Genomic DNA, 27,892 nt, shown 5'->3' on the forward strand with positions numbered 1-27,892 from the left:
CAGTCACAACGCGCTGTACAAAGATGAAGTGCACGCATTGAAAATAGATAGGTATGTGTTAATTTGTCTAAGTTGATGTAAAAACATAGTAAAATATTCAAAAACTGTGGTGTAATGACATCTGTGAACAAGTAAGTAAAGCTTGCAAATGGATGGATTTAAATCCTGTCTGGGGCTGGTGTTTGTCTGTTCAGTGCTCAGCACAACAGCGGCCTATTTTCCCATTCATTATAGTTCATGGAAAATCAGCTTTTCAGTCCGTGAAAGTCTCTTTCTCTCTCATTGTACCCATCTGTATCTCTCTCATCCCTTAAATGACCTTGTATTAATGAGTGAGTGATCATGAGTCAGTTGGGCTTTCAGTGCGCCTCACAGCAAATACACAAACAATCCCTCCCTCCCTCCCTCACACACACACACACACACACACACACACACACACATATATGCATTCAGTCGGTCGCTCTCACAGACACTATTAGCACAGCTCTGGTGAAATAGGAAGCTAAAGTAAGAGAGTTATAAAAGAAGTAAATCAGGTGGAATTCAGACGACCTCCAGAAGAGAAACGCCAAACTTTTTCTCAGACTAAAGGTAGGTAACTTTAAATCTCTGTCAAGAAGCTGAAAGCAGCCGTTACTCTGAATTTATTACGCTAAGCTTGTTTGAGCAAAACAAGAGATTTGATTTCTAAGAGAATCTTCACACTTGAGCAAATGTCTTAAAAAAGCCACCCAATCCGTCGCTCAGATCTTTCTGTAAAGGATTGTCTTGTGGTCTTGTTATATCTCAAGTACGCCGGAGGATGAATTGCAGAGATAACTGCGTTTTGTCTGTGGTTCGGGATCTTGAGGCCTTTCTGCTCTCAGCGGCTGGCCGGTGACAGGTTGACTTAACCGTGTCCCTCTTCTGTCAGGGTTTAGATTGGGCGAAATCTCCTCGTGCGTCAGGGAATACTAAATTACATTGATATTTATGGACTTCATACTTTTAAGAGCATCACCTAATCTCAGACGCATTTAAACAACAAATAATTGGATTTAGAGAAAATTGTAATTGGTCACTTTATAACACCACAGCTGTGTGTGTGACAATTTTTGTTAACATAAATTACATTGTAATGTAGGACAGTGTATAAACATCAAAGCGTTTCCTTAATAAAGCATTAAAATGGTTTTTTTGTGGTTCACCTTTTATCTATCTGCCCTTTGCACGTTCGTGTCAGTACGTCCCCTCCAGACGCGAGCGAGAGATAAATCCTGCTAAAGGAAAAGAGTTTTACCTTCCTCAACATACACATCAGGCTTCTCTCATCTTTGGCTCTCTCTTCTCACCGTGACAGGTAAAAGCCCCGCTGAAAATCTCTGCGGCTCACGTCTGCTGTTTTGTGTTGCTTTCTTTTGAAAGCACGTTGTGTTTGGGGGTGTAGTCGACATATTCACTGTTCTTCTACATATAGAGCGTGTGTGTGTGTGTTCGTTGAAGGGACGTTTTTCCCAGGGTGGTGTGTGAAGTGGGTCGTTCCTGACTGGAATGAGAATCAGCGGGGTGCTTACGACCCCATAAGCTCCGAGCATCGGGCCTCAACGCCACTGCTGTTGCCATAGTTATCAGTTAACCTATCAACAGGGCTCCTGCTCGACTGAAGAACCACCAGCCGGTCGTTTTTCTCTCGCTCGGGTCTGGGCTTAAAGAAATGTTCTGGGTTCAATATAACTTAAACTCTATCAACAGAGTCAGTAGGGCTGGGTATTGGCAAGGGCCTCTCGATACGATACATATCACGATACATGTGTCATGATACAATGTATCATGATATAATACAGTACGTTGCATGTTGCGATACATTGCAATACTTTTTTGCTTTTTTATGTAAAAAAAAAAAGCTGCAGGTGTTTTTACATTTTCTGCCATTTTCTCACTCCCTCTAACTTCTGAGACATTGGCCGAATGGTTGTATACGGCAGATAACTGGATAGTGACAACTACAGCAGTGGCAGAGGAGGTCGTTTGACGCACACAGAGGGATTTGATGGTTTTTAAAATATCGATAGTAGAGATCGAAATTAGGGATGTTCACCTTGACCGCTTAACCGTTAACCGAAGGTAAGAGTTTATGACCGATTAACATTATCAGTTAAAAGAAAAAAATATTTGTTAACACAAGGTGCGTGTCTTCATGAGCCGTCAGACATTTCGCCACTTTTCTATCTTTAATTTGTGAATGTCATGTAAATTACACAAATTATTGCTGTCCTGACGGTCTGATAAAGTAATCATTTGAATGAGAAATAATTTGTGTGCGTGTTTGGAAGCTGAACGGAGCGTGTTTCCGCGCAAGATGACGCGGTCCGTCTCCGTCTCGCGCACATCCGGACAGACCTTCGCTGGTCCTGACCATAAACATCTCTCTTTTTTTGCACAAACGGAGAAAGACGCCTCAGGCCATTCAGAAATAGGGGTTTGTTGGCAGGAACTTCAATTTTTTAGCAAAGCCCTTTTAGTGCACGGAAGATGAATTGAATGACGACGGCGGCCGTACATCATGGTAACAGACTTTACTTGGTTTACCAAATATAAGGATTTTGACTGAATTTTTGAGCCTATACCTTAAAACATTACTCCACTTTCATAAAAAAATCCTTATAATTTACTCACCCCCATGTCATTCAAGATGTTTATGTCTTTCTTTGTTTAGTCGAGAAGAAATTTTGTTTTTGAGGAAAACTTTCCATGGTTTTTCTCCATAGTGGGCTTTAGTGGACCTCAACAGTTTACGGTTTCAACGCAGCTTCAAAGGGCTCTACAAACAATCCCAACCGAGGCATAAGGGTCTTATCTAGCAAAACTATTGTCATTTTCACAAAAAAAGTACTTTTAAACCACAACTTCTCATCTTGCACTAGCCGTGTAATGCGCCAGCATATGTTTCATAATCCCGTTAAAAGGTCATGCGTTACATATGTGATGTGCTTTTTTTTGTGGACCATTTTAAACAATAAACTGACACAAAGACATAAAGTAATATCATTACACAGACAACAACGTCTGAACAGTCCTCGTTCTCCACACTTGTAAACACTGGAGCTATAGTTTCGCATACGTCATGCTGGCGCATCACAAGGCCAGTGCAAGACGAAAAGTTGTCGTTTAAAGGGCACCTATTAGACCCATTTTTTTCAAGATGTAAAGTGTGGCCAAAATGTTTTGTTGAAGTTTCAGCTTTTTTCAAGGGCGCACAATGCAAAGTTTGTCACAACATGTATGTAGCCCATCATGTGTGTGTGGTTCGTAATTTCAAAATAAGTGCCTGCTTCAAATGCGTCTAAAGGGTTTATGATAAAAGAGACACTCGCGTTTGCCTTGCCAGATACTTACATAATCTCATGTGTAATCAGAGTTTACTGTTAAGGGAGTGTCTTGCGTGTATTTTGTGAACAGTTTTTATCATAAACGGTTTTGATGCGTGTGCAGCGGGCACTTATTTTGGCAAGACACGTGATGCACATGGTTCACATGACGCAACAAACACATATTTTGAAAACACGAGTGACATACATGACACTCCAAACACACATTTTGAATTTGTTCCCCTCGGAAGAGCAGTCACGAGCCACCACTGCCCACAGATCATTTATTATTGCTTGACCAAAATGCGCTGTTTTCGTGCCTGTACCTTTAAATGCAAATGAGCTACAGCTCCTCACTCCCACAATGGCTGTGTCCGAAATTGCATACTGTTACAGTAGGTACTGAATTAGATGACTCCTTGACCGTTAAAACAGTAGGTACCCTATAGAATGAATATGGATGGTGTGAATGAATTCGGATGTACAGTACATCCGCCATGTTGATTGATCACATGACCTAAGTCTTTTAACAAGTTAGTCGTTAACTTGAATGACATTAAACAATGCAATTTAAACACAAGGGACAGCTGTTTAATATATGCATTTGAATAGAGCCACGTTACCGCTTCCGGGCATTTTTTTATAAAACAAGTTTTATCATTAATTGTATGCAGTTTATTCAGGTTTGGCATATGATGTTGGCATTGTTTAAGCATTGTTTAAGTTTCTCCCAATGACAGTTTTTCTCATTTTATTACTAAAAACACCTGCATTGTGTTAAGTGAATGGCAAGCCATGGAAAGACAGTTCAGATTAAATGGTTAAGTTCATTTCAGCTCTTTAGTGTTAGTTCACTTTAATTTGCTTATAGACAATGATAAATTCCCACATATCTGCAATGCCTTTGATTATTTTATCAACTTCTCTGATGACACACACACACACACACAGACAAGAGGTGCCTAATCATTTGCGTATTTCACATTTTATCATAAATGTTTTAATGCAGTGATTTGCACTGGTCTTGGTCTTGACTTGGTCTCGGCCTGTCTTGGTCTTGACTCGGTCTTGACCCTTTAAAGTCTTGTCTCGGTCTCGGCCTGTCTTGGTCATGACTTGGTCTCGGTTAAGGTGGTCTTGACTACACAACTAATAACTCCTATCCTGGGGGCTCACGGGATAGCAAAGTGTCTATTGTATGAACACTTCGGGAACTTGCCAGAAGTAGTAGGTCATTTGGGTACTTTTCGCCTACTGTTTTTCAAATACTATGAATTCAGACATACTAGTCGCCTACTATATAGTATAAAATAGGCGGTTTCAGACGCAGCCAGGGAATGCTTTCAGTGGCTGTGGGCGGGGCTTTATCAGTGTGACATCACATTAACAAGAGATTCAAAATGGCATGTCTAATGATACTGCTTTGCTTTAATGGGATTAAAAAAATGACGATCGGGTAGGTTTTTTTCATTGTAGGTTGGTTGTGTTCACATACTGCCAACATCCAGACACCTTATAAAAGTGTATATTGCATAATTGGTGCCCTTTAAAAGTATATGTATTTTTGTTGGTGAAAAGATGATCGTTTTGCTGGACCTTTATGCCTCGATCGGGATCGTTTGGATCCCTTTGAGGCTGCATTGAAACTGTAAACTGTAGAGGTCCACTAAAGTCCATGAAGAAAAATCTTGGAATGTTTTTTTCAAAAAGCTTGATATCATCTCGACTGAACAAAGACAGATAAACATCTTGGAAGACATGGGGGTGAGTAAATGAACAGAATTGTGAAATATTCCTTGCACAATACTTTAAGAAGTGGAGAAGGGGCATTTCTGTTACTGACTAATAACCTTTTCATTGCCATTAAAGTGAAATGACTAAACATAAGAGCCTGATAAAAAATTCTTAACTTTGAATCCGTGCAAAGTTACATTCAGTATATCCAATGTTTATTTCCAGCTTCTGTTTTCTAAAGTTTTGTCCGATTTTGTTTTTTACCGGACATTTTCTCTGGTCATCAACATTTTACCACAAATGTGTTCAACGGAGCTTAAGCCATACTGAACCCAGAACTATCCATTAAGAATTCACTCAACCGTGAGTTTCCTTATACATAGAAGAGGCTCTAATGAGAAAATACCAGGAACGAGACGGAAACTGCTCTGAGATCTGTCGGATGCTGGCCGCTTCATCAGTGAAGTTTAATCTCCCATGGGCTTGCCTGTCTGTGTGGGAACCGGTGGTTATATACACATCCACAGACAAAAGCATACTGGGTAGAGATGGAGGGGGCTGTTGAATTTCTTTCTGTTCTGTTTGATTCCGTCTTTCACTCGAGCTGTTTGAATCCGTTTTCTCATACGTCGGGTCAGAAAGGTGCGTGAGGCTGACAGAGAGAAACACAAGTGGGTTTGTGTGTGAAGAACACACAGCGGTCAGATTCTCAGAAGGATGTGCCATGGAAACTCATGCTCGCTTTTTTGCACCAAACTGCTCCTTGAGTGGGAATTTCTGGAAATGTATTTCTATACTGAATTCAGAGACTTTAATGTATTTATGTTACTACAGAACACAGCCTGCTCACATATAAACAGTACTTGTTTAGTTGTTTTCGAAAAGCATTTTTTTTAAACTGAAAGGAGGGTTCAGCGGTACAAATTCTGATTCTGGTCTGGTGTCATTTAGATCAAACTATCTGCTGTGATTGTTAAGTGATATTGTTTAAAGTCATGAGATTGAGAACTCCCTGAATGTTTGTTTTTCCTCCCCAGACTGAGAGAGATAAAATGACTCCCTTTGAAATAATGAACAATTAATCCATGAAACCGCTTTTCCCAGCATGCATCTCGCTTGCTCCACTGTGATTGGCTAACCTATTTACAAAGTACAGGTTGTTGCGAGGAGACCAAGTGCAAACGGTCTTAAATATTGATCCTTCAGAATGTGCCATACGTTACGATGAACCCAGCATGTTAGTAAGCACCCAAGACTCACTTGGTTCTCTCTCTCTCTCTCTTTTTCTCTCTCTTTCTTTCTCTCTCTCTTTCTTTCTGTTTGTCTGTACCCTTGTCCCTGCGGGAGTGCTGGGTTGTTTGTGTTTGTCTAATGAAGTGAGATGATTGTCTCTCAGTATGAAGTCACCAGAGACGGAAAGCCAAGCAGCAGTAAGGTAACAGAGTGATTGACAGATGGAGGGAGTGAATGAATACGCACAAGTTCTGTAAAAAAACACACTAGGCAAGAAGCATCAGTAAAAACTTAAAATCTGCTTAGTTTTTAGCATCATTTAAAGGGATAGTTCGGCCAGAAATGATATAAAACGCATGATTTACTCACCCCTAAGCTGTCCGAGATGCATATGTCCATCGTTTTTCAAACAAACACATTTTCAGTTATTTTAGAAAACGTTTTAGATCTTTCAGTTAATTAAATGTAAAGTTATGGGGTCTACGACCTTCAAGTCCAAAAAATGTGCATCCATTCTTCACAAAATAAATCCAAACGGCTCCAGGATGATAAATAAAGGTCTTTTGAGGGTAATCCGCGCGGTGCTGTTTGTAGAAATATCCATATTTAAAACTTTATAAACCAAAATAACTACCTTCCGGTATAACTACCTTGCCGTCATCTTATGCTGAGTTTACACCAACCACGTTTTGGGCGTCAAAATCGCGTCTACCGCGCCTAGTTTGCCGCTTGAACACTTTGAATGCATTTGCGCGTATAGAGCGGAGTAGACGCGTGGAAAAAGCAAGCATTTGACGCGCGTCAGAGGCAAACTCCGCTTTTTGTTGGAGGGGCAAGTGCTATGCGGTTGTCTGTTTGCAAGATGACTGATGTTGATTGTGCATTTATCGAGAGAGTAACTAGTTTGTATGTGGTAACCTTACTATAGGGGGAAATAAACAGCGCGAGTCGATAAAAGTCACGTGACTCAAAAGTGAAATGTGTATTACAGGTTACCAGGTTGCCCGATGTCCTCACTGACACTCTTTCAAGCGAGGTCCTTTTTATTCCTGTCTCATCTATAGAAATAAGAACTTGTGTCGTATAGCTCCGGCTTATGGACAATAACAAGCGTTGGTTGAATGAGTGACTCCGGGCGTGCTGCCACCACAGCAGCAAGCAGGATCCTGATTGGTTAACGCGGCGCGAAATTCCGCCAAAGTTCAAATTTTTCAACTTGGGCGTTAGCCGCAAATTCGCGTGAACCGCAAAATGCACAAAAATCACATTCGCGCGTACCGCACACAACGCTCAATTTGCGCCTTTCGCGCGAGCTTCACACGCGAAAGAGGCGGAAACGCGTCTTCCGCGCCGAACGCCTCTTCCGCGCCGCGGGACCTCCTGACGCGCGTCAACGCGCCTTCACATTGACTTAACATTGAAATCACTCACGCTTCACGCCTCTACCGCGGTTGGTGTAAATGCAGCATTAGACTCCTCTGTATTCAGGAGAGAGTATTAGCGTAGTGTACGCACTTTTCTTAGTGACGTATGACAAATTCAGAGGGCTGGGGCTCAGAGCAGCAGCAGAGTAAAGCTCTGATCTTGAATGCGGATGCGACTAAGATGCCGGCATTACCGGATGCGAGTTATTTTGGTTTATAAAGTTTTAAATGTGGATATTTCTACAACGAAACTGCACGGATTACCCTCAGAAGACCTTTATTTATCATTGTGGAGCCGTTTGGATTTATTTTGTGAAGGATGGATGCACGCTTTTTGGACTTCGTGGACCCCATAACTTCACATTTGATTAACTGAAAGATCTAAAACATTTTCTAAAATAACTGAAAATGTCATCATTTGAAAAAAGATGGACGTATGCATCTCGGACGGCTTCGGGGTGAGTAAATCATGGGGTTAATATCATTTTTGGCCGAACTATACCTTTAAAATTTGACTCACATGAGTTTTTGTTGTTGTTGTTGGTTTGTTTGCTCTTGATATAATCGCATCTCATGTGCACGTAGAGAATCTCACAGGTTGCTCTTTCAAAGTTCAGGAGATTTTAACCCTTAAGGTTGTTGAGGCCATTTTTTTTTATGTCTTAATTTGGCCACAACTTTCTCTGTGTTTCATCAAATGGAATAATTTTTGGTGACACATCTTATATTTACACATATTTTGAGAAAATGCTTTGAAATTTTTCAAAAACTCAACAATATACCGTGGGCAAATTAACTACCCTTTCGGGTTGTTCGTGTACCAAAAATAAAATGGGTGTAAAAATGTATCGGATGAATATTTTTTCAATTTTTTCATAAATCTGTTAATCACCCTCAAAACTGATCAAAACCACCAAATGCTTAAAACATTTCCATGATTTTAACTCTTTAATTGCCAAGTTCATAAGTGGTGTCACCACTGTTTTGTTGACAGTACCATTTCAAAAAGGTACACCTTTGTACCCAAAAAGTGCATATTAGTACTTCAAAGAAACATATTGGCAGTTCAAATATATATATTTGTACCTAAATGGTACATATTAGGACCTTTTTCAAAGGGTATTGCCCCAGTGACAGCTTTGTACCTTTTATTTTTGACACTGTAGGTTTTCAAAAGTAAGCTGGGTCGAGTCTCAGAAATTAGCTTAAACTTTTTTGTGAATGAAACAATTGTTGACTTACAGTGAGAGTATATAGAGCAATAACATGATTGTGTCAAAAAGCACACATTGAATGAGCAGACTTTGAGTTCTTATCAAAATCCCTGTATTTGTTTATAGACTCTGAAACCTTAGGCTGTTTAAAGATGTTGTCACTCTTGAGTAGATGCATGTGTGTTTTTCTTTTGTGCTGCAGGAGGCTAAAGCAAAAGTTTCCATTTGCATCTCATTGCTTTCTAAGAGAAACAATTAAGATTTTAAAGTGATTTTTGATTTAGAGCACTTTTAAAATGATAAATGAAAATGGCTTTACCATCAGCTAGGAGAAAAACCGCACTTAAAACTCTTAAGCTTCTTTAGATCCATTGTGAGTGTTTGTGTAACAGTAAGATCATTACACACGTGCCTGGTTACACTTTATTGTAAATTGAATTATTAAAGATGATGTAATGTTGTTGAAGTGATGATAATGAAAAGGGTCATTAATGTTACTCAGGAACAACCAAAGCCAGTGAGATAAGCAAAAAGCGCTATTGATTTGTGTCGATGTCAATAAAAGACCATTTTAATATGTCACAATTAATTAACAGTTAAATGCAACATTATTATAATGCACATAATTATTATATAACACTTTTAAATACTTAATTCTATTTACCCAATCACCACATTTCAATGACAGTTATTTTCCCGATAATGACCACTCGAAACTAGATATGGACCGATTTTAAATTTTGTCACAGATAGACCATTATTTAAATGATAGTTTGCTGTATATTAACTTGCATTATTTTTAAGATACATTTTTGTGAATGTTATTCATTCATATAATGACCACTAATATTAAACATTAAACAAGTAATGTTTCTTTTTATATTTTCTATACTCGGAGTCGGAGCTCAAATTCATTGCATTTTCCTATTCTTTTTTAATTATGAGAATCCACCGACCATGACTACTGACTGTTTTTAAAATATTGGCCAATAGGCGATAGTGAGAAAAATTGCTTTTATCATCCGATACTGATCATTAGCCAATATATTGGTGCATCTCTACTTAAAACTAATAATTTACGGTTATCTGGGTACTGCAAGTTATGTTTATGGGTTCACATAAATTCAATATAAATATGCATAATTTATAACATTGATGAGATTTTACTTACAAACGATTACACCAAATGCATGTTTGTCTTGTTTGGCTTAAAGTTGTTAGAAAAAGTGTTTTCCTCGCAGAAGGTTTGCATTTTTAATAAATGAGCTAATATATATATGCAATATATATATATATATATATATATATATATATATATATATATATATATATATATATATATATATATATTTTAGGGGTGGAACGGTACACAGAAGTCCCGGTTCGGTTCGTACCTCGGTTCAGGCGCCACGGTTCGATTCACTTTTCGGTACAATGGAGGGAAAAGCAAAACAAAAATGAGGAAGGCATTTTTTTAGTACTTAAGCTAATCTTAAAAACGTAGGTGTCCTTATCAGTGTTATTTTGAGATGTCATGAATATGAACTGAAATGCATTTAACATACTATCTCGTATTTCAAAAATGTATACCACTTGAAGTAATCTTGTACTCATCTTTCATACAAATATGGGTTCAAATGTATTAGAAGTATTACCTAAATACATTTTAAAATTAATTTTTATTTCATATCAATGTACTAAAGAACAAAAACATAGGCTTGTAGGATGAATTAATAGGTGTGTACGACTTCACGAGGCGCTGCAAGAAACGACAAGTGGATGACGTCAGATTAACGCGAGAGCGATTTGAAATCAGCCTCCTCCGCAAGATTTCTCGAGGTACTCTAACGCTGATGGCGCTGCGTAAAGTTGAGCACGCTTAAAATGAAAGCAGCTGAACTCGACAGAACTGCCCTGCGTATGCCTGTTGTATATAGCAGGACAATTTATCTCCTACTTCTCAGCGTGAGAAATACAAAGTGTGGCGTTTGAACTGACTGAAATGCGTGTGTGTCAAGGTGAATGTGTGAGACTTGAGAGCCCTGATTAGATGTATTTCCACTCACATACCTAACAACTGCTGAACAACGCCGACGCACTGTCCTCGTCTTTTCCACCAATCTCTCGCCTGTACTATTGTAACTGACTGGAAAACTGAAGTTTTGCCAAACTTGCGATCTTAAAGAGGCTGGCGGAGCGTCTAACTCTTGCCATCCTCGCTATCGCTGCTCACTAACTGACTGGACCGGCGTCGACATGACAAAAAAAATGCAGAGTGCCAAAGAATGTAGACGGGCTCTGATAGAGCGCATACATAGGCGGAGCTCGGATGCATCGGCGCCAATCAGAGCTTCAGAGCTAAAGCGGGGCAACAGATTAGCTGTCCATAAAGAACCCGCGTATCTAACAGTAGTTCCGCATTACATTAATTATTTTGCATGCAAGTTATTTTATTTTCATACCGTGTATTCTCCGTTTAAAATCATGCACCGAACCATGACCCCCGTACCGATTTGGTTCGAAACGAATACATGTATTGTTCCACCCCTTTATATATATATAAATGAGTGTCTAAATATTTACTTTTGTGGTAAATAGCCTTGTAATAATAAGGGAGATTATGTACAGAAGCCGGGATGCTACCTCAAATAAATTCCTTTTAAAGTGATCCAAGACCCTTTGCTTTATGTTGGGGATTTATACTGCGATAACAACCGGTTGCCGTATACATTGTCCCTCACATTTTCTTATATGTGGTTTCTATTGCTCATTTATAAAGCGACTCAAGGCTGTGCTATATGCAGGGCTTTAATCCAGATTTTTTTTCCCATTCCGAACAGAAACAGTATTTTAATGTTTCCAGTTTTCAGTTAAACTCTAAAATTGACGTTTCTGAACCGGTTAGAACAAAAAAATAAAGTTCCCTAACTGGTTAATAACGTTTCATGGCAGCTGTGGGAAATACAAATAAGTAGGCTGATCATTAGGACATTAAACTTAAATTATTAGTCTACATAATTTTCCTTAAGTCTCTATCTGGTCATCAAACATTAAAAAAGGCTACATTATGCAAAAATTCTGCCTCGAAGCCTCGTTAAATTCCTATGACGCGAACTACACGCGCCGAGATCTGATTCACACGGATCGTTGTTCAATGTTCAGGAAGCACATCATAGCGCGTGGTACATTTTGAATTTAGTTGGCGCGATGGCGGAGCGAATATGTCCATAAACGGCAGAGAGAGAATGTCTAAAGTTTGGGATCGTTACATTCAGCATCTGAACCGAAAATATCCACTGCTGTTTCACCAAGCGTCGATGAAACAAGGTAACGTAGCTTCCGCTGATTTTAATCCCATTCTGTATTTGTAGCGATGTCGTTATGCGGTTTGACTAGATATGATGTTTAGCTTTGATGTTTTTAAGTAGTAAACGTATTCACGTTCAATTGCAGGAGAGTATAGCTTAAAAAAGAACCCCTTCACACACACGCATGCACTTAACAGGTGTGTGTACCAAAAAACGGCACCACAGTGCAATCATATATGGGCAACTTGTAATCTGACATATTTTGTTCAATAATAATAATCTTTGTCTTATTGGAGTTTAGCATAAGTTATTCTCTCTCACACGAGTCAGACCGATCGCGCAATGCATCACATATGCTTAAACTTTTATGTAGCGACGCAACAATAATTTCAGCTGCATGCATTCACTGTATACAACGGGACGTGATGATGTGATTTTTCGAACGGATTCTTAACCTAAAATGCACCGCAATGCAAGTGATGCAAACCAAATGCAGCGTTCTATTGAAAAGGAATGTATTTATTTCTGCCGTACCAAAATGCAATGAAGCAACTGAACGTCTGACTGGGGTGTCACTCTTCCTCACGCACAGAATGCGTTAACACATGTGTAAAAATTGAAATAAATAGGCTTATTTTTTGGAGCCAAATACCTCTGTTTTTTAAGAAATAAAAGCCAAATGCTTGAACATTTTACAGCCACGTCATTTTCGTTATGCATTATTTGTTTTGGTTGTTTAAAAACACATAAAAAATTTTTATCCGATTACTCGATTAATCGATCGATTTAGTGCTAGATTAATCGATTACAAAAAGAATCGATAGCTGCAGCCCTAATTTTAATGGACTACAGTATGAGACACAGTAGCACAACTCTCTCTCAAGTTTATACATCAACTGATCTTTGAAGGGCATAGGGATAATCACGTTTGATTGGAGTCGGACCAGCCACATTCAACTGCATGTGTGTCTGTGCCTAAAGAAAATTGCTCACTTTAGCGCCTTTTTGCGGTTAAATTGTTTAAAATCACTTAAGTGTTAACATTTGTAAGCCTTTGAAACACGTGCAAACGATCAACTTTCAACCTATTTAAATTTGCGTATTAATCCGCGAAACGCATAAGAGCCAAACCGTGGGTCGTGATCTGTACGATCAACGATCAACTGCAATCAGTTACACCACTAATTAGTATTAAAAAAACATCTTGAGATACTTGGCAGGCTACAATATTTACCTCTTATGATTGAGCATTAGAGACTTGGGCTTGAGTAGGCTATTTGCTGGTGGCAAGCTTCTCATTTCTCCGATGAGTCAACTACGACCGGAAATAAACTTCACCGAGTCATTTTGCACAAAAATCTTGTCGAAGAACGAAAAAAATTACGGTATTAACAGGTTACCATTATTTTAAATAAACAATTCTGTTCCTGAACATATTTTTTGAAAGTTTCTGGTTTTGTTTCTGTTCCCTGCAAAACATCAAAAGTTTCTGGATTTCGTTTTCTTTCCGTAAACCGGTTCAAAGCCTTGGCTATATGTGAATGTCACATAACGACAAAGCTTTTCATAACAAAAGTTATGAAACAAGTTTTCACACATTTCTGTCACTTATTTTTGAATTAAGTTTTTCTTGTAATAAAATGCAATCATTTATGTTTTCAAAGGATTTATGCATTCAGTTTTATGCATGGTACAAAGTTTTCAAGATAGAAAAACTGTCACTTTTAATAGAACCAGCTCCAGAGACATCAGATGCCACAGGGACTGTGTATGTGTACATCAGATCATTATATAGAGGGAATTGTGACCATACGGTGAGGTGGACAGCAGTGATGTGTCCGCTGTCTGTAATCTCACTGCTAATAGGCTGATGTCCACTAATAGCCGATGCAGTGGAGCAGAATAAGTGTTTAATAGGGGTGTTGTAGGCTGACTGACTCATACAGTACATGCTCACCCTGGGCTTTAGAGCTCATCGGGTGGGAACATAATGCACATCTAATCTTAAGAGCCTCTACAGCGTATACAGACAATAATAGAGACCTCGCTCGAACGTTACGGCCCGCATTGATTTTTTATTGTCTCTCTCTTTTAACACAAAACCTCTCTCAGGCCCCAGAGTCATTACAGCTGTCAGCATCACACACCCAATTAAAGAGCCGGACCGTATGAGATAACAGACCACCCACCTCTGGGGAAATTATGGATTATATCCAATCAGTTTGGGTGTTTATATCATCAATACCTGGAGCACATAAATACTTTATGATCATTTATGGTTAAAGGGGAAATCTGGCGTTGTTTACGTACTCTCAAGTGATATGCAAATGATTACACTAAACTGCAATGCTCTTGGGTCTCCAAAACTACAAAACCACCAAAGTGGCATTTAAAGTAGGGGTTTAATGGTATTTTATGCATTCTGACTTATTAACACAGTTTAAGAGTTGATTTTCTTATGATAAACATAGGCAAAGTGTCAAAAAAGCAGTTGGATGTGTGACAGAGTATTTCTGTGCCTAATGCAACCTTATGCATCATTTCTTTTATGGGCACTTCCTCCAGAAAAGCACACCCACACGTCAATCAGCGGGAGAGTAAGAACCGAGGACGCTAGAACAGTGCTTCCCAAACTGTGGGCCGCGGCCTCCCAGTGGGAGCTTTAACCAGTGGCGGCTCGTGACTGCTCATTCGAGGGACGCTAAATCAAAATAAGTGTGTTGCTTGCGTTTTTAAAATATGTGTTTGTTGCGTCATGTAAACCATGCGCATCACCTGATTTGTCAAAATAAGTCCCTGATGCATACGCGTCAAAACAGGCACTTATTTTAACAAGACACGTGATGCACATAGGTTCACTCGACGCGCTGAACACATATTTTGAAAAAAAAAGGAACCACACACATGATGGGCTACATATATGTTGTGACGAACTTCGCATTGAGCACCCTTGAAAAAAGAAGTCACCGGCCACCACTGGTAATAACACTCATTCAGAGCAGTCATGCACTTGTCTTCTGTGGTCATGTGATGGCATTGTTTAAGCAACAGACTGAAAATTGTAGGGATGCACGATATATCGGCCGACATATCGTTATCGGCCGATAACTGCTTATTTTTAATATTATCGGTTATCGGTCTGATAGCAAAATTAGGCCGATAAATGACAGCCGATAAATGATGGATTATTTTGGTTTGTTGAACCACTTCACTTGCTCATTGCTGGCCATGTGGAGTTTTGATTGGTGCTTTCTGTGACATAGCACGAAGATGACACATGTTGCGGGCTTAAGAAGAGTATGCTAGTCTAGCGCAAAGACAAGATGTCCGCAGTCTGGGAGATTTTCATTGTGAAATTAATATGAATATTTATCGGCCTCTATATATTGGTTATCGCCCCCCCAAATATAAAGAGTTATCGGTATCGGCCAAAATTTCCATATCGGTGCATCCCTAGAAAATTGTTATCCATCAGATGTAATTCTCAGCCGTCGTATGAATCATCCTTTCCCTCGACCAGACAACAGGGCTTAGGCATATGCAACAAACTATGTGAAACTACTGTATATTGTTTTATAGAGCTTATGCATCCTTTAACTTTTTAGATTTTCAAAGTGTTAATGTCCTGTACAATTCCTTCTTATTTTCTGCTCCACGGATGTCAAAAAAGGTGTTTGGAAAGATGAGAGTGATAAATTCTTTATTTTTGGGCAAACTATTCCTTCAAATCTGACCCTCCTTCAGAGATTAGATGTTAGAAATAGCATCATATTTTTTTCTTTAGTTTGAAGTGAAAAGATGCACAGTGACTCTAATCTCAGATTATGAGATCTCATCCTGTAATCTGGATTAAAGCAGAGCTGTGTTGGTTGATATCTCTTCAAACAGATGGCATGTGAGGAAGAGGAGGGTTTTAGAAACCTTCAGAGTTAATTACAGACACTACAGAAACACCACTACAGTTATTTACAGACAAACACGGAGCCGTAAATAAAGCTTCTCCAGCGCACCAGATAAATGACTGTGGTCATGAGTTTGGGTCAGAACCGCCTCCCACCGCTACGCCCGCTTTCTCTTCACTTCACACCTATCTCTGTTTTAAGAGTTCTGATGTAGAGCTGAAGTTAGAAGAACCTGCTGTTGGATTCGAACAATGACCTCATATTCTGTGTGTGTGTGTGTGTGTTACTGATCTGAGATCTGAGCCGTTTCAAAGCCTGTTGCCCCACAGAGATGGATGTTCTTTAAAGAACCCACCCACTCTCTCTCTTTCTTCTTCTTCTTCTTCACATTCTCCAAGTGCAGAGCAAAAATAACACAACTCCTCCATTAATGTCCACCCTCCTAAATACAGAATACAGAAACTAACAAAGCAAGTACCAAAAGAGTACCACAGCAATACTATGCTTGTTTGGAGAGGTGTCAGGATAACACTGTGCCTTTGGAAATCTTTAATGGTAGTAGCACGGAAAACCGTTTTGTCTATTTCCATATGCAGTTAAAGGCTATTGAATGTTTGATAGCACCCTGTGTTGAGATGAATAGTAGTGCTAACAGGTCCTGATAGCTCTCTTCTATGCATTCAGATATGCATTTGTGTGGTTAAAGCTAAATATAAATGTAATGGCAAAATAACATCTGTGAGGTTTGTGTGTGAATTCGCTGCAGTAGACCAGTGTTTCTGTTCACTAGATCTGTTCGCTATGCAATAAAAAATAATGCAGGTGAGCCAACAAACAGTCTGACAAGCTCAATAAACATTAATATGGGCTGAATTTCTCTTCTTTATCTCAGCTATTTCTGGATTTCATTGCTATTACTCTCAATGCCATTACTTTGTTCTTCATTGATTCTGGAGGCTTTCTGATGAAAATTGGCCTCAAGCCGACTGTTTCTGCTTGCTTTAAGAAAACTGTCTGAGGCCTCTATGATGATCCTTAAAGTCATCTCTTAAAGTGTTGCTATAGATAGGTTATAGGATGTTAAACACAGAGACTTTAGAAACAGATGATGACTGTAGAAAGCAATGATACAAATTCACTGAATGCCAAAGTAGCCAAAGTAAACAATGAACGCTTGCTGTATAAACTCTGTTACTTATCTAGCATCTGTGTTAATATAAATTTATTACACGGCACTCTAAAATGCTTGATTCTGATTGGCCAGTCGCGACATTCCAAGGTACAGTATGTTTTCAGGTAAACAAGTTACAGCTGGTTCAAAACGCCGCCGCAAGAGTGCTTACTCGATCTAAAATGTATGACCACATAAGTCAAATTCTGGCATCTTTACACTGGCTACCAGTTAAATATCGCATACAATTTAAAATATTACTAATCACCTACTAAGCCTTAAATGGCCTAGCACACTTGTATATTAAAAAATGACTATCAGAATACAATCCATCACGTACACTGCGATCACAAAATTCTGGCCACTTTATTATCCCTAGCGTATCAAAAGTGTCTAAAGGTGGTAGATCCTTTTCCTACTTAGCCCTTAAGTTCTGGAATGATTTACCAAATAATGATCGAGTATCAGACACAGTCGATCAATTTAAATCTAAACTTAAGACATTCTTCTTTAACAAAGCATTCACATAAAATGTCCAGGAAATGTACTTATCCCGCAATAGTTTGTCTAAAACATCACATAACTCAACTGGGTAATATACTTATGCCGCAATAGTTAGCCTGTCTGGAACCGAGCTGATTTAAACCACAATACTGTATGACACTTGCATTACATGTGAATGGCCCCTGTGCTAATAGGATTCTGTTTCTCTCTCCTTGTCTCGTTCTTGACCCCGAGGACAATGAGAGAAACAGACCCAGTTCCTGCTGCTGTAAAGGTCATCACACCACTGATCTACTGACGTCCTTCAACGTGATGCCTAGTCGATGCCTGAACACTGGCGGATCCAGTTTAATTCGCTTACCCGTTCACATACCCTGATAGTATTTTATATATATAAATATACATGTATCTCTCTCAGGGGTTTTTCTCCTCTTAGGAGTTTTCCCCCTGGACTAGCCAGAAGGGTTTTTCTCCTAGGTTTTTTTTTCATCCCCTGGAGAGTTCGCCATCTTTGGCTTAACTTACTACTTTATTGTATACGTTATATTACTATTACGCTCACTAATTATGCTTTTCCTACATCTATTAATGTAAAGCTGCTTTGAAACAATTAACTCTTATGAAAGCGCTATATAAATAAAATTGAATTGAAGTGAATTTAATTTTTCCAAGATAACAACCGCCTGAAACTAATAACACACTAGTAACCTGGATGCTGCAAATCATTTTGACAGGTACAGTTGAATATTACACAAAAATTAAATATGAATGTATTTTAATAGCCTATATTTAACATTATATTTACAAATGATTAAACTACATAATGTATTCGTGACATTTGAACATCTTTTCTTATCTTAAAAGCGAAATTAAACGTGTTTTTCTTGCAGAAGGTCTGCATTTATTAAAAATTAACAAATAAAATATTTCAAATCAATATTTAATATGTAATAAGTAGGATAATGTGATAATGCATTAAGCATGAAAGCAGGTGTAATCATTCGTCTAAAACGTATGCTTACTTACCTAACATTGATGTAATTAACACAGATGTCGTATAGAAGTAGCTCAGTTTCTCAGCTCAACTTTGCGCGTTGAAAGTTTGTTTCATACGGACCTTCATTTTCGCTAATTAACCCTCTTGGAATGAGACAGGAAGAGGATGAAAGCCTTAAATGTCACCCTGTTTTAGATATGGAGAGGTGAGTATGTGTGGGTGGGGCTGCTAACGATAGAGTCATTGGTCTATTTTGGATGTAATTGCTTTGTTCATGCACCTGCTTCCAACTGCACCATCTGTCATCCGCCCGAGAAAAACTCACAAGACAATCTCAACACAGTATATCTAAATTATGATGCTGAGAATCATGATCTGAACTACAGACGTGACAAGAACGTCCCTGCATTCAATAAGAATAGATGTATCTATTAATAGAGCCAATAACTGTCGGACTGGTTCATTGAGTAGGTGTCTGAATGGAATGCTTTCCTGGTGCCCAATGTGGACTATACACTGTGTACTCTGTACTAATCCATATTTAAAATATGCCGTTGACTGTAAACTGTTTATATGCAGGTATCAAACAAAGAACGATACATTGTTGTCACACGATGTCAATAGCTGGGTTTTCATCCAAACGTGAAGCGAATCTTTTTGAAATACGCAAAAAAGAAAAAAACAAATGCGAATTAGCTACATTTCCATCAAGTTGTTTGAGCGAATGGCGGTGGTATTGGGTAACCTGTTAACCAACAGTAAACAAAACAAGGTACGCATGAAAAATAGAGACAGGGCTGCATGTAGTCACAATGGGGCAAGTTATTAATGTATTTGCGTGCAGCTTGTAATTGCCAAACTGAATGCTAGGCATAGAAGAAGGAATGCAGACTTTTTATGAAGGCAGTAGCAGCAAGGGAACTGCGATTACGTCGAGCCCCATACAGGGCTGGGTATTGGCAAGGGCCTCACGATAGGATACAATACATTTTTTTTTAACTTTTATTTTAAAGGCAAAGTGCTTCCACAACACGTCGGCTTTGAAAGCTGCAGGTGTTTTTTAATTTTCTGCCATTTTCTCACTCCCACTAACTTCTGAGACATTGGCCGAATGGCCGTATATGATAGACAACTGGACAGCGACAACTACAGCAGGGGCGGAGGAGGTCGTTTGACGCACACAGAGGGATTTTATGTTTTTTTTTTTTAAATCGATAATAGAGATTGAAATATTGATACGATATAGTGGGAAAATTTATCACGATGGTTAGCTGTATCGATATTTTTGCACAGCCCTAGCCCCATTTATGGTAAAGACAACTCCAGCTGAAATAGCCATACGATCAGTCCCGTGGGTTTAATGTTCACTACGTCAGAATGAATTCGGCAAATGCATTTCCATCTCCCATTTTTCGCATTTACTCTTTTTCGCATAAATCAAAAACCACCTCAAGCGAGCGTAAAAACTTTTTTTGCAAATCAAGGGATTTTTAATCGAAATTTGGTGTTTCCATCACTTGTTTTCGATGTGATACTTCAAAATGCACATAAAATCATGGTGATGGAAACATGTCAAGAAGTGGAAGTCAAGTCCATTGCATATGTTGGTTATCCAGGTTTTCCATGATTGTGTCCGAAACATAGACTGTAAAAAAATAAGGACGTAGCGTTCGTGACGTCACTCATAGCTTTGTAAAGAGCATTTTTGAAACCCAAAGTTGGCGGAGCCGCTTTGGCAGTGCATCATCATGCTTCACTCACAGATAACAGAGAATGGGCAGAGAGGTGGGATGTGGGTGAAGCTGAGGTGACTGGTTGCTGAGTTACTGTGCGTTCACACCAGACGAAGAAGAGGCGGCAAAAACGCGTTATTCTCGCGTAGCTGGGCGATAGAACCTTTTGAGTTTACTCACTTCATTCGCACGTGAAATTCTAGTCATTCGAGACATTCACGCGTAAATTCGCATCATGAGAGGGGCTTATATACTGTAGCTCAAATTAAGTAAACTATCCAGATTTCAACTCGCGCGGATCACGTGGCAATGCTCAATTTGTGCGAAAAGCCATCCACCATTCACGCTTAGCGCGCTGCAGGATGCCTATTTGCGTCTTTGCGTTGACTTAACATGTAAATCACTCACGCTTGCCGCCTCTTCAGTGTCTGTTGTGAATGCACCATTACATGAATGAGTTCTAAAAAATTCATGAAGGGCAAAATTAGCTATATACTGTAGATCAAAAACTCTTTTTTTACCAGGCTGTAAACAAATTTATTTACTACATAAAGTTGTAGTTCACTGACAATCAGGGCAATTTCGCATTAATTATCGCGGACGTATCGCCTGCAATATGTATGCGATATGGCCCAGCTTGTCAGGGAACTACGGCTTTGTGTATTTAATGCTGCTCCATCTGAAAGCAGGTGATGGCAGGTGATGTTCCAGACACTTTCTGGGCGCCATTTAATTTTTTCGAACTCGACCAGGCTTAACCAATCAGATTCCCCATGCACAGTGAAACATTGAAGGCAGCAAGGAGGATACATCAATGCTGCCTCGATAAATCTAATTGATGAAGGTATCTCAGGAGACGAGAAGTAAAGCAAACATTGGATTTGGATGTGATGTCTAGATGCCTATGAAGGCAGCATTTTAGAGCTTTTGGACGCAGCTCATGTATAAAGACTATGCACACTACACGTTGCTAAAATTAGTATGTCATTAAGTCAGTACTATGCTAGAGTACTGTTTAGCACATAGTCTTTAGTATTGTGTGTAGCATTTGGTTAAGGCAGATTTTCTGGTGAATGTTGTGCTTTCTTCGGGGGGCTGAACGTTTCTCTGGAGCGAAATTCATGGAAAGACACAAATGTCAAAAAGTCGATTTGCAACTCCCATCCCATTTATTTTCTATTTGCAGGGGCTTTGCTGTCTATGAGCTGCATGTGTACAAATGTGCGTGTGTGTATAAATATGTGTGAAAGTGATTTGGGATTACAGGTGCCTGGCAGCTGTATCAGACCCGGGGCAGTTTCATCTGTCTGAGAATGTGTACGTCTCGGGTTTTAGTGTCAGTCTTTCTGTGTTTTCTGTAGAGAGACACTCATGAATATTATTGTCTGATTTGTGTCCCGTGACTCATGCTGAGATCAGACTCCTCTGAAACAGACAGTGACCTGAAGAGTTAACACCAACATAAGAATATCATCATACATTATGTAATTATATGTGGTATTTGCTAAGGCTTTAGACTTTAAATATTAAAGAAGGTCCAACGACATATGTGCTGTAAGCATGAATAATGTCACTAGTTGAGATTTCTTTTACTTTTATGAAGTAATTTTCACATAATGGTCATGCAATATCATGCATACTTAATCTTCCTTTTATTTTTAATATTTGTGTATGTATATGTGTGCTGCTGCACAGCCCTGTATGTGTATTAATAAGCAGTGTACGCACCTTGTGCACTCACCTATAGGTGCATATAACTAATGCACCCTTTAAATAAATTTTAAAAATACTGCAGCATTGACTTTTAGGTTTTAGACTCAAAATAGGGTGTATGATATGGTCCCTGGTCTTTACTGGTCTACCGCAGCATTTTTTGGTAAAAGGTTTATAAAGCAGCCAACCAGTTTCTTCTCTAGCTGTGCTTCATTTGCATTAACAGATTTGGCAGATGCTTTTATCCAAAGCGACTTACAAATGAGAAACAACCCAAGCAATTCATCATAGAAGAGATGGCACTATTCATAGCATCCAATGAAAATCATCAGTAAACTATCACAGAATCACAGAATGCAGGTTTTATGTCTCCACTTTTATTACCTCAATAATGGTGATTATCTACAATCAGTCAGGCATTATAACAAAGGTATCTCTTTGCGGTATTTCTTCTTAAACATCTTTGGTTGTTGATTTCTTTTCTCTGCATTTTATCAAGTTTCTATTCTCCAAACTCCGCTCCCTGATCTGTGAAACAAACAGACAGAACTCAGCTGATCCGGGTTTGGGTCTGAGTCAGAATAGCTGGATCAAGCACAAAGCTTTCCTCTCAAACCCAGACTCAGTGCGGATAAAAGCGTGTCAATCACAGCCCACAAGAAAACAGGCAGTCTTTTACATCAAGAGTGCTGCTGGACACTCCTAATATCCTGTGGAGTTTAGCTGGAACGCTGATCAGATACCTGAAGCAGCAGATCTATCAGCTCTTCTCTACAGGACTATAGATCTCCAGCAACACAACTGAACACCAATGCTTTGCCCAACACGTGTAATCCACTGAGTCATACTGAAATCATTCATGATGCTTTTTTCTGTAGGGTTAAAGTGAATGTGGACAGTTGCTTTCCAGTTTAAAAAAAAGGACGAAAAGAACTGGACTCTCTGCACATTCACTCCTAACCTAATGACTTACTGCAAAATCCATAACCCATTTAAAGTTCCTCTTTGTGCTTTTGGAGTTTACAATCATTGGTTAGTTTATATGTTCATTTTACAGTGAAATAATTCACGTTGTGTTTTAACAGATATAAATAAAATCAGGAGCATTTTAAGCATCATGAGGGAGGGAACATTTTTGGGTGAACTGTTTCTTAAAAATCCAATGCACCACTGTTCCAGAAATCTGTCAGTCACAAACAATGAATTCAGCTTTCTTCTGGCAATAAACATGAGTGTGTGTGATTGAGTCTGATGGATCACGTTGACACTCTATCCCTGCTGCTTCCACACTGATCAATGAGCTAATGGAGTGTTAGAGTGGGTAACTGCTTTACCCCACTGCACACACACACACACAAACTGACTGCCCCAAGTCTTCATTCAGTGGGGTTTTTGGGGGGGGGTGAGCACAGGTAATTTTTCATGTGAGGCTACTGATCTTACTTTAGGGTCTGTTGGTTGATCTGCAGAACTTAAACATAAATATATTCGTGATGGCTTTCTGCACTGGGCAAAAAAATCAAATCAAAAAATTCCTCTCCCTTTTTAGATTTGTTGGAATCACAGAGTGTAAAAAATGGATGTAGTGTCCGTGACGTCACCTGTAGGTTTCTGAAGAGCCGTTGCCATCTTTGCAGCGCGTCACTCGCGGATAACCGAAAAAAGGTGGAATGTGGGTGGTGCCTGGTTGCTGAAACCATGCCCGCCCACTTAGCTCAATTGTAGTGACAGAAGCGGAAATTCATCTGCCACTCAAGTGGCCACGCCCTTAATTATTCCGAACTTTAAGGCTTAATATAGATCCCTGCAAGGTTTGTAAACATTGAATGACTATCGGGTGCACGCGCAGCATGGGGTCAAACTGTTCATACCATTTAGGCTTTCTAGTTCAATCTAACAGGGCTGAAAAATTATGACTTACTTGAAATGTAGGGAGCACTATAAACACAAGCCTCTTTGATATTTGCATTGTCCCAGTCTGCACGTTTAATTGCTTGCAGCCACAGATGTTGTATTTTTTGTTTTTGAGATTCTGCAGGAATCCCGAAAAACTTAACGGCAGACCTGGTGTGATTTTCAAAGCCCACGATGTAAGTATCATTTTGACGATACCGAATAATACGCGACTCAATCTGCTGTAATTACATTTTTGACCCCGACATGCGCAGTGGGAACCGCCTGTGACGTGAACCGTGAAGGGGTCTATTGTTTAGAATGTAAGTTTAAACAGAATTAACCACACCCACTGAAATGTGACTTTGAATGTAAATGACCACGCCCATTAAAATGTGAGTTTGAATATAATTGACCACTCCCACTAGAATGTGAGATTAAATGTAACTGACAACTCTCACTAGAATGTAGGTTTGACTAGAATTAACCACGCCCAGTGGAATGTGAGTTTAAATGTAATTAACCACGCCCAGTGGAATGTGAGTTTAAATGTAATTGACCACGCCCACTGGAATGTGAGATTTAATAAAATTGACCACTCCCACTAGAATGTGAGTTTGAATAGAATTGACCACACCCACTAGAATGTGAGTTTTAATCAATTTGATAGGGTTGGGTACCGTTCACATTTTTACCGGTACCGATACCGGTACCTGGAATTCGATACCGGTACCCAGCGGTACCTTTTTCGGTACTTTACTCTGACTTAAAGGTGCAGTGTGTACATTTTAGCGGCATCTAGTGGTGAGGTTGCGAACTGCAACCAACGGCTTAGTCCATGTCTCACCCCTCGCTTTTGAAACACATAAAAAAGCTACGGTAGCCGCCACCGGACAAACATTTCATTGTTGGAGACAACTTAGTAAAAGAAATTGTCCTTTAAGGGCTTCTGTAGAAAACTGGCAGCACAAAATGGTGACTTTCATGTAAGGGGACCCTCAGAATATGTAGATAAAAAGCTCTCGTTTTAAGGTAATAAACACATAACGGTTCATTATGTAAGGTCTTTATACACCCCTGATTATATAGTTTTGTAAATTATTTTGCATTTCTGTCAAAAGATCCTTCTAAAAATTACACATTGCAACTTTCGGTGGACATAATAAGCCCTGCCCAAACCTCTCATTTTCAACATTTTGTTATTTATTTCAAAATGTTTAATAACACACACAATCTTTACAAAAAAAATCCCTAAAACATCCAGGGCACATGTCTTAAATAAATAAATAAATAAAATATATAAGTAAGACAAATGATCAATGAACATAAACATCATAAAAGCAACATAAAAGTAAACTTTTATGTAGAAAACAATATAGAGCGAGTGTTCTCTACAGCAAGGGACACAGTGAGGATGTAGAAGAGGACTGGACACAGATACTTTTTTGCCAAGCTGGCCAGCATTGGCATTTGGTCCGCATGTGGTTTTGTGTTCGAACAGCCACACGGACCGCCTTCTCTCCGTCCATTTATCTAATATGAGGTATTGGGCACAAAGTTTTACGTCATTTCTGACTTTTAGCGTGAACACACAGTCTTTAGGCTTTCATTGATAAAACTAAAAGCGGCTGATCTCCGCAGTTTCATTTTGCGAGCGCATGAAAGTTGCGCAATCTTATTTCATTAATTGCGCTGAAAAATCCAAGAAAGCGCCAACATATTCATGTACAAAACACTGTGCAGCATGTTTACTTAAAACACAAGCAGCGCCATATTAGTTCGCATCCATTTAAACAGTCAGCTCCAGCTCGCGTTAAAACGAAAGCAGAGGGACTTCCCCGCAGTCTCCACGGACCACCACTCAAAGTAATCAGGACAGAAGCGGTCGAAAGTGGGAAAAAAAGACGGACTGGTGTTAATAAATACCAGGTGTTTACAGAATTTGTCTCTCTCGTCCACTTGTGATCTGATCGACGAAAACGCATCTTAATAAGCCCTCTTGTGCTTTTAAATACACATTGTGTAAGTGCTTCCTCAGGTTGGATGTATTACCACTGCCTGCCTTGCACTTACTGTTACAAATATTGCAGGTAGCTTTGTCTGCATCATACTTTGTGAAATTTAACCACACGTTAGATCGCTTTTTGTTAGCCATTAAGCAAGTTGCAAAGGGGTGTCATCAAGTTCCCACATGGTCTCTCTCTCTCTCGCGCGCGCGTACCAGACGCGGCGCGCTGACATGTTCTCTCAGGTACCGAAATTGAGCACCGATTGATTTTATGTGAATCGATACTGGGTAGTACCGACGCAATTCGGTCGGTGCCTATAAAAGTACCGAGTTCGGTGCCCATTCCTACAAATTGACCACTCCCACTAGAATGTAAGATTGAATAGAATTGACCACTCCCATTAGAATGTGAGATTAAATGTAACTGACAACTCCCACTAGAATGTGAGTTTGAATAGAATTGACCACTCCCACTAGAATGTGAGTTTGAATAGAATTGACCACTCCCACTAGAATGTGAGATTAAATGTAATTGACCACGCCCACTGAAATGTAAAATTGAATGTAATTGACCACGCCCACAGGAATGTAAATTTGTGTGTGATTGACCATAGAGACAGAGCGCAGCGCGTCATAACCTGAAAACCACGCCCACCAGGGGGGAAAGCAATCCAACGGTCCCCATTGACTTTGTATTGCAAGAGGCCGCCTCCTTGTCATTTCTGGCTTATAACAAAAAACTGAATAATGCATAAAAGCTGCTTTGTGACAATATGTACAGCTAACAAGCCAAAGAAACCAGAAATAAGATTTTACAAGCTGTCGAGCCGCAAAACCCAGTCTCCAAGGAGAACAAAGTGGATCGCCGACCACGTTTCCCCCTGTTTTACCAATAGGAGCACTACGAAAAGTTGCCCGCCTCCACCTCCGTGTCCAAACGCTCGCTCCTTGAAGTCGACAGCCCATAAAAACGTATTTTTTTTTTTTTTGGGCGTGTTAGATGTACACCTTGTCACACAGCGGCTTTTACGTATTATTTGTTTTTAAGTTTAATCTGTAAATAAGTTCTTATAAGCTGTCAACCCCAAAAAACGAGCGTTTAAAGACACAAAAATGGATACAGGCAACTTTTCATAGTAATACTATTAGTAAAACTGCGTCCACTAGGGGGAAACGTAGTCGGCGATCCACTTTATTCTCCTTAAAGACTGGGTTTTACGGCTCGACAGCTTATAAAAACTTATTTCTGGGTTCTTTGGCTTGTTGGCTGTGCGTGTTGTCGCACAGCGGCTTTTGGGCATTGTTCAGTTTTTTGTTATAAGCCAGAAATGAAAAGGAGGCGGCTTCTCGCAATACAAAGTCAATGGAGACGGTTGAATTGCTTTCCCCCCCAGTGGGCGTGGTTTTCAAATTTGCATAACTGCGCTCTGTCTCTATGCCCACTGGAATGTGAGTTTGAAGAGAATTGGCCACGCCCACTGGAATGTGCATTTGAATTGACTATACCCACATGAGCTTGGATTTCAATTGATAGAAAGAAAAATTGACTAATCTGTCATTTTAAAAGTTCAATCAAAAGGGTAAGAACAGATTGTTTGAGGTTTCCTCTTGCTGTTTTTAGTCTTACAAACAGGCTTCATGTACCTTGGCAACATTTTGAAGACTATGAGATAAATGAGATCATTCTGGTAATAGTTTCTATTCATTT

The 27,892-nt window shown here is 39.4% G+C and overlaps 1 protein-coding gene across 4 annotated transcripts in view; it reads left to right on the forward strand.

Annotated features, from left to right (window-relative positions):
* The window catches only part of ptn (pleiotrophin), a 100,292-nt gene that overhangs the window by 58,381 nt on the left and 14,019 nt on the right, over nt 1-27,892 (forward strand). The window contains exon 1 of one of the 4 annotated variants that reach the window (XM_055190260.2): nt 435-594. The exons of 2 other annotated variants lie outside the window; for them this stretch is intronic. Coding sequence is in view for 1 of the 2 variants with exons in the window: in XM_055190258.2 (XP_055046233.1) it covers nt 6,482-6,519 (38 nt within the window). In the remaining variant the exon portion in view is untranslated. Of the gene's footprint in view, nt 1-434; nt 595-6,466; nt 6,520-27,892 lie in introns of those variants that run through there. One more of the 4 variants, XM_055190258.2, reaches the window with a different exon arrangement.

Source organism: Misgurnus anguillicaudatus, chromosome 1, assembly GCF_027580225.2.
Source record: "Misgurnus anguillicaudatus chromosome 1, ASM2758022v2, whole genome shotgun sequence".
In the NCBI taxonomy this organism is placed as follows: Eukaryota; Metazoa; Chordata; class Actinopteri; order Cypriniformes; family Cobitidae; genus Misgurnus; species Misgurnus anguillicaudatus.